At 45.3% G+C, this 8,109-nt stretch overlaps 1 protein-coding gene across 1 annotated transcript in view; it reads left to right on the forward strand.

Moving 5' to 3' along the window:
* LOC138177221 (gastricsin-like) overlaps positions 1 to 7,758 on the forward strand; it is an 11,277-nt gene extending 3,519 nt beyond the window's left edge. The window contains exons 3-9 of the mRNA XM_069108300.1: positions 845 to 962; positions 2,441 to 2,559; positions 3,011 to 3,210; positions 4,994 to 5,116; positions 5,642 to 5,786; positions 6,200 to 6,301; positions 7,474 to 7,758. Of these exons, the coding sequence (XP_068964401.1) occupies positions 845 to 962; positions 2,441 to 2,559; positions 3,011 to 3,210; positions 4,994 to 5,116; positions 5,642 to 5,786; positions 6,200 to 6,301; positions 7,474 to 7,629 (963 nt within the window). The 3' untranslated portion in view covers positions 7,630 to 7,758. The remainder of the gene's footprint in view (positions 1 to 844; positions 963 to 2,440; positions 2,560 to 3,010; positions 3,211 to 4,993; positions 5,117 to 5,641; positions 5,787 to 6,199; positions 6,302 to 7,473) is intronic.
* Positions 7,759 to 8,109: the final 351 nt, after the last annotated feature.

An 8,109-nucleotide genomic window follows, 5' to 3' on the forward strand; every position in this document is an offset into this window, starting at 1 on the left:
CTCTGTCTCTCTCTCTCTCTCTCTCTCTCTCTCTCTCTCTCTCTCTCTCTCTCCAGGCTGAAGGCTGATTCTCTGCTCTCCTGGGCCTCTTGGGATTCACAGTTCAGAGTGTGCCAGTCAGCTATGATGAGCATCTCCTGGGGGGAGGGTCCTGGATGAGAGAAAAAGGAGACATGCTCTCCTCCACCCTCAGGAAACTCCCAGTTTGGCAGAGAGGGACAAAGTTCTTTCCTGGAGGCATCTTCCATTTTAATGGGGGTGACCATGCTGAAACTCAAGATGTGTCCCGCCATATTGTTGCAAGGGTAGGTGACACAAAGATAGATGAGACTAGCTAAGGAACAGGCTGCATGACAGAATCAGGAGTCACAGAGATCTTGGCAGGTTAGAGGACTTGACCAAGTGAAGTATGGTGAAACTGAAGAGGAATAAATGTAAAGTCTTTGACTTGGGTTAAAAAATTCAACCTGTCATTGAGCTCTCTAAAAGCCTCCTGAGCCAATCAGGTTTCCCCTTCCCAGAGTTGTTCAAGTGAAGACTATATGACTATGTGTCAGGTACTTAACAGAAACCATCTTTCAGGTATAGGTTGGGCTGGATGGTCTCTGAAGACCCTTCCATCCCTGAGTTTCTATTGACTCTGTGGCTGGGGACTGAAGAAGAAGGCAGGTTTCAAGGATAGAATGGAACTGTGCCTCCATCCCAGCCTTGCTAGATGCTGCCAGACCTTAGGTGGGCAGGGAATGGTGTCACTCTACAGGACAATTAGCATTTCTTAAGCAATTACTACTTGCCAGGTACAGGACAGGTCTCTGCAGTGTGTTGACCCAACTTTCCTCCCTAGATGTCCTACTATGGGGAGATCAGCATCGGGACCCCAGCCCAGAACTTCCTAGTCCTCTTTGACACTGGCTCCTCCAATCTGTGGGTGAACTCCGTCTATTGCCAGAGCGAGGCCTGCAGTGAGTACCCCTGGTGGAGGGAGCATAGGGAGGGGACAAGTGGTCAGTTACAGAATATATGGCACCTACTTCAAAGGAGGCAAGGAAGGACTGTTGGGGGTGAACTTGAGGGTCAGAATAGACTGTCAATTTTTTGGTCACATTGGACTCCCAAAGCAGAGCTGACAAGAATAATTTTTATCTCATTCTATTCTAGTCCAACCTACATATTTTTATGATGCCCCTACTGTGTACTTGTGGATGGGGTGGGATGTAAGGGAAGGATAAGAGTTGGTCCTGACTCTGCAATCTTCCAAGGTAGACAGGACATACAGAGACCTGCCCTAGGTCTGGTGAATATCCTTGCCTTTGGGTCATTGTAGATCTGGTTATTGGGCAGAAATAGGAATGTGGAGAAAAACCATTTTGGAAGGAATGGAAGGTGTGGTAAGACATGACGGCAGATGAGAAGGGACAGTGGAGATAAATAGGAGGAAGCTGCTGCCCCCCCATCACTGGAGGTGTTTGTGGAACCTTAAGGTCCCCTACTTCCAAAGGCTTCTGTATAGATTCAGGAAAGCCCGGATTCCAATCTTCCTTCTGCTGCTTTCTGACTATGTGGCCACCAGCAAATTGTCCTTACTGACCCAAAGCAACTCTTCAAGACTCTCAATCAGTAGGTCAGCTAGGATGCATTAATAGCATACTATGTGCTAGGCACGTGCTAAGTGCTGTATGGAAAAGCCTGTAAATTTCAGGCAATTTCCTCACTTTCAAGAGGAACCCACCCCAGAATCACAGGTGTGAACCCCACCCGAAAGACAGAATATCATTAGGTGTCAGACTGGAAGGTTCCAACAGTGAGTGCTGGGGGAGTTTGGGGGAGGGGAAGACTTCACATGGGAATCAACACTTGAACTGGGTCCTGAAGAATGGCCAGGATTTGGATCCTGGGAGTTAGAGCTGGAGGAGACCTTAGAGGTTAAATGGAAAAGGGAAGAAAGGACACTGTTAAAGAATAAATATGAGAATTACAGTTATAAAAGAACAGACATGAAAGGGAAAAATATATGGCAGTCTTCTTTAAACCCCAACTCTTAAGGGACCTGCCTCTCCCCTCTAGTAGTAAACTCTTCACTGCCCCAGTCTGAGATCTGGAGGTGAATAGGTGATTCCACATAAGGGCCATCAGAGACAGTGGTAATACTAATAGTGAGCCACATGATAACAGACTCTAACTGCAAATAGACTTATAGACAGTTCATAAGATAGGGAATACAGATGTTATTATCACCATTGTACAGATGAGGAATGTGAGGCTTTAAAAGGTTTTATGACTTTCCCAGAGTCATGTGGCTAATGAATAGTAGAGATGAGAATTGAACCCGTTCTGCTGACCCCATGAATGCTCTTTCTGCACCACAGTGCAGAGAAGTGGGAAATGGGGTGGAGATGTAGACTTATTAGCATCTACTGACATCCTCTCTTTGTCTGAGCAGCCACTCATCCCCAGTTCAACCCCAGTGACTCTTCCACCTTCTCCAGCAGTGACCAGACCTTCTCTCTTGAGTATGGAACAGGAAGTCTTACTGGCTACTTTGGCTATGACACTGTGACAGTGAGTGGTTATGGGGGAGAATGTGGTAAAGGGGCATGCATAAGTGGTGGGGGCACAGCTCCAGCTATGAGGCTTGAAAACCTGGGAGCAGGAACATGTGGGGATCCAGCTGCCAGAGGCAGCAAGCTGAGGTCTAAGGTTCTCTTCAAGTTTGTGGAGAAACTGACCATAAATGAGAGGAAGCTCTGCCCCCCTCTTCTTCTGCAGTGAGCTTATCCTGGCTATAGGAACCTTAAGGAGTATGAATAGCAAGTCAATGTACACTTCTTTCTCTAACCCCTGGTCACTAGAAGAGAGCTACATCAGGACAGAGTCTGGGTGGCCTCTCCTCACTTGCTTCAGTAAGTTAGGGAGACTAAGCTATCTGTAGGACACTGGGGCAAAAGCTAATGTCCCTATGACCTTTTTCTGCATCAATCCTTCCTAATGGATTTATCCCCCACCCCTACAGATCCAGGGCATCTCCATCACCAACCAGGAGTTTGGCCTGAGTGAGACTGAGCCTGGCACCAGCTTTGTGTATGCCAATTTCGATGGGATCCTGGGCCTGGCCTATCCTTCCATCAGCTCTGGTGGGGCCACCACTGTCATGCAGGGCTTCCTGCAGGAGGACCTGCTCAATGAACCTGTCTTTGCCTTCTACCTTAGCGGGTAGGTGACTTGGCTTACTCCTTCCTCTGCTCCCTCAGCCACCTCCTGAGTCTATCTGGTCTCCTGAACCCAGCTGGAGAAATTCTCTATGGAATTCTCTATTCTCTAAGAAACTCTTACCTGGGTTTATGAACATCTATACCAACACATACACATATTTCCATATATGTACACATATCTAACTGTTTTTGCAATATAATCGTTTTGTTTTATAATGTTATAAATTTTCTTTTATGCACTGAAAAATATGATACTGTGATAGGAATCACTGACTTCATCAGACCTCTAAAGAGGTATGTGACACACACCCAGAAAAAAATAAACGACCTCCTCTGTGGCTTTTTCCTTTCCTCTCCCCTCCCAATAGGAAATCTATCATTTTTTCCCCTTTTTTTGTGGATGAGGGAAAGCAGGGCAATTGGGTTAAGTGACTTGCCCAAGGTCACATGGCTTGTAAGTGTTAAGTGTCTGAGACCCCATTTGAACTTAGGTCCTCCTGACTCCAGGGTAGGTGCTCTATTCACTGTGCCACTAGCCACCCCACCCAATAGGAAATTTAAATTTCCCAATAGGGAAATTGGTGAATTCATTGGTATTTATTGAACACCTGCCATGAAGGTGGAGGTTGGTGGATATAAGGAAGCTAAGAGGTGGTCTCTGCCCTCAAGGGGGTTTCTAGGGATTAATTGATGGAGATGGAGTAGGTCCTGGATCAACTTGATAATTTTAGTCAGGTGAGGGGGATGTTCAGGAGACTGTCCTGAGACAAGTCTTTTGCCTATTGAGCAACAGTGGAATATTAGTTGAATAGGGAGTCTGAGGAAGCTCTAGGCCAGAAAAAGGTTTACAGTCATAATTCTTCCCCTTTTCCTTGCCTGTATTCATAGACTCTGAGGAATATAGAGCTTGGAGGCAATATATAAAGAGTATTGTCCTTTTCATCAGTTTAGGACTGGAAAGGATATTGGAGGTTATCTAATCCAGCCTCCCATTACACTTAAAGCAATGGATAGGGAAAGAGAAGGGATATGAGATTTTATTGGTGTAGGGAGTTTCTAGGTAGGAAGTTCTCTACCAATGAAACTTATTTTTGTGGCTGTACAATAGTGTCTGACTCTTTGTGACCCCATTTGGGGTTTTCCTGGCAAAGATATGGGAATGGTATGGCATTTCCTTCTCCAGCTCATTTTAAAGATGAGGAAACTGAGGCAAATGGGGTGAATTGACTTCCTCAAGTATACACAGCTTTTAAGCACCCAAGGCTGGTTTTGAACTCAGGAAGATGAATCTTCTTAACTCCAATGTCAGCACTCTATCCACTGCAGCGCCACCTTGCCACCTCAGTGCAATTTATAGCCTTGGGAATTGCAATGAGAAGTTAAGTGACTTGCTTAACTTTCACATAACCATTCTAGTCATAAGCAGGAATAGAATTCCTGCTTCCTGAACCTGGGATACCACTTCTTTATCCACTCTGCCATCCTGCTCCTCCAAAGATTCAAAGACCTAGGAAATGTATCTTCCTATTGCCCTAGGATGAGCTCACAAGTGTCAGCTCCAAAGCTCCCTGACCACTTGACCCTGGTTGCTAGGAGGCACCTTGGCTTCTCTGTTCTTCCTTCATGTGGGAAGTGAAGCAGAGGGAACGGTTTGCTGATGAGTAATAAGGGCCAGTAGGCTGAGTAAAAACAGTTGTGGGAGAAAGTAGGGAAAGTAAAGGACCCTTTCTCCCTTGCCTGTCCCTGACTATTCCTCAAAGTCAATATTTTCCCTATGTCCTCAGGGATGAGAATTCTCACAATGGTGGTGAAGTCACTTTTGGAGGAGTGGACACCAGCCTGTACACTGGAGACATCTACTGGACCCCTGTCACTGAGGAAGCTTACTGGCAGATTGCCATTAATGGGTGTGTGAGATGTGGTGGAAAAAGGAGGAGAGGGACTCAAGGGATAAATGGGGGCTTAGAGGGGAGAGATCCAAAGTCTAGAGAGTAAAGTCATGGCTCCCACGGGTTGGTATCCTGAGTCTTTATATAAAATAGATTTTACAAAGATAGAATGATATCAAGTCTATAGGCTCCACCTCTACAAATGTTCATTAAATAAGGAAGTTGAGTGAGGAGAATGGATATGTAGGACCCATGACCCTACACCAGGAAGGGGATTAAAGTCAGTAAATTTCCATTTTCCCAAATCCTAGCTTAAGGTGGAAGGGAGAAGCCCAGTAGATTCAGAAGCTTAGTTTGGGGACCATCAAGACAACCATGGCTGGGAATTCCTCAATCTGAGTTTTCTCTTAAATGAGAGAAATGGTATTTCCTCAGCAAAGGGCAAATTGAGGCTGATATGGGAGAGAATTTCTTGACTGCAGGCAAGAGGAAGGAAGGCACAACACCAAAACCTGTCTCTCATGAGTGGCTGTCTTCCTTCAGGTTCTCCATTGGTGGTGAATCTACTGGCTGGTGCTCTGATGTTTGCCAAGCTATGGTGGATACAGGCACTTCCCTCCTCACTCTTCCCCAGGATATGTTCTCTGAGCTGATGCAGTACATTGGAGCCGAGGAAGATGAAGGAGCTGTAAGGCATCTTCTCTAAGCCTCAGTTTCCTTATCTACAAAATGGGGATAATTATACTTGGATTTGGTATTTTACTGGGTTGTGGGGAGAAAATCCCACTGTAAACCTTAAAGTTCCAGGTATCTGCAAGGCGCCATCATCATTATTGGCTCCCCTAAAAACCCTGCAGCTCTAACTCCTGGTTCCATTTATGAGCATTACCTTGAGAGTCATAAGTACCTTGCTTGGGGTATGGTTTGATCAATGTTGGGGAATGACTGGTATAGAGAGAGTGGATCATGGGAGGTAGAACCTGGGCCTGGGATTTTCTATCCTGAACATGTTCTAGAAGCTCTGAGGGCTCATGATCTGGTGAGGCTCTTAAGGACCTACCCCCATACCCATCTCTTTCTTCCTGTATCTCTCTCCTCCAGTACTTGGTCAGTTGCAGCAATATCCAGAGCCTGCCTACCCTCACCTTCAACATCAATGGTGTTGACTTCTCCCTTCCTCCCTCTGCCTACATCCTTTCATCGGTGAGTTCCCTTCATTCCCCCACCTAGACATTCTTGCCTTCTCACGGTAGTCCCTGTGATCAGGAAGAGTACTTGGAGGGAAGAGCTCCTCTCCATTTTGGGAGGGAGGTGAAAATTGAGCTGTAGGTTAGAGGAGGGATCCAATCACACTCTCAGAAATACCTGGCTCCTTGCCCTCCAGGTTCCTTGAAATGGAAAGGACGAAAGAGCTCAGGTTTGGGGGCTATGGGAAATAGATACACCCCTATGACATATCTCTTCCAGTATGTGTGATACAATCCTAGACTCTTAATATTGGAAGGGGCATCAGTGATTATCTGCTCCAGCTTGCACACAAAAGGGTCATCTTTGCTACAGCATCTCCATGAAGTGGTCTTCAACATCAGCTTGAATACTCTCAGGGATGGGGAGCTCACTGTCTCATGGGGCAGCTTGGTCCATTGTGCAGGTCCTCCCTTGGGGCCAAGAGCAGAGAGAGATGGTTAAAGGTCAATACTTAGCTCTTTCTGGTTACTGGATTGGTCCTTTCTCAGGGAAGAACTTCCTTGTCTTGGCTCTTGTACCCTGTCTTGGAAATTCTCTTGGAGGACTGTAGGGTCACAAAGCAAAGGTAGACAGGTAGATAAGTAGGGAGATAGAAAGATGGATAGATAGATAATAAATAGGACATTTGTTAAATACTTACTATGTGCCAGGTAGTGTACTAAGAACTTCAATGTGGCTCATGTGATATATTAATCGATCACTCAATAACAAATGTTAAGTAATATTATCAGCATGGTGCTCTGTACAGGGTGTATGCACATGTGTGTTTCAAGGGTTATGGAAAGATAGAAAACCTAATCTGGGCTCCTTTGGGTTTTCTAACATAAGTGAAAAAGAGGTGAAAAAGGAACAATGATACTATACAATGACTTCATTCCTTGCTCTCCCTTTCCTATCTCCATAGTGGCCAGTTTAATCTAGGGGAGGGACAGGTCCTTATAAGGTGGGGTGGTCAATGAAGGTTTTCTAGAGATTTAGAACTTTTCCTGCCCAGAGAAAGTAGCTGAAGCCTAACGTAAATATCTCGTGCCCAATGAGACTGACTTCCAGAGAGTCAAAGCCAGTTTACTAGAGGAATTGTGTCTTCATGGGTTGATGGACTCATCTTTTCTTCTTCTCACCTACAGAGTGACAGCAACTACTGTGAGGTGGGGATCATGTCCACTTACCTGACTTCAGAGAGTGGCCAGCCCCTATGGATCCTCGGGGATGTTTTCCTCAGGAACTATTACTCTGTCTTTGACCTGGGCAACAACAGGGTGGGCTTTGCCAGCCTAGCCTAAGCTCCTCTTCCAACCTAGTTTTATCTTCCTGGCTCTTGGCATTGTCCTCATCTCTTCTTGTCTTTTCCCCTCCCTTTCTCTCTCTCCTGCTGGATTCTGTAACTTCATTTTGTTGTTGGGGAATCTATAAATAAATATTATTCTAATACATCATTCATTTGTCCATTCATTCCATATATATCAGTTCTTTAGTTTTTGAGAATTCATGTACTAGGATTTGTGCTGATATGTCCAGAGGTTAGCCATGCCATGATCCCAGCTGTTATTGAGCTCACTGTCTTGTAGAGAGATAGAAATGCCAAACACATGGTAACCTCATGATATATCCATTAGGGAAACTTCAAAGAAAATGTTATATAAAGTTTGAGGTGGGATTGGAGGGAAGGTAATGACTGATTAGTGGAACATTCTGGCTTCTGCATGTCCTTTGTGGGGTTGGAAGAGCTGGGATGTTGAGGAAGGAAGTTTCAGGAGATGGGT

This window comes from Petaurus breviceps, unplaced genomic scaffold (assembly GCF_028583685.1).
Source record: "Petaurus breviceps papuanus isolate PSGF00001 unplaced genomic scaffold, PetGlider_PUasm1.0 90352, whole genome shotgun sequence".
Lineage (NCBI taxonomy): Eukaryota > Metazoa > Chordata > Mammalia > Diprotodontia > Petauridae > Petaurus > Petaurus breviceps.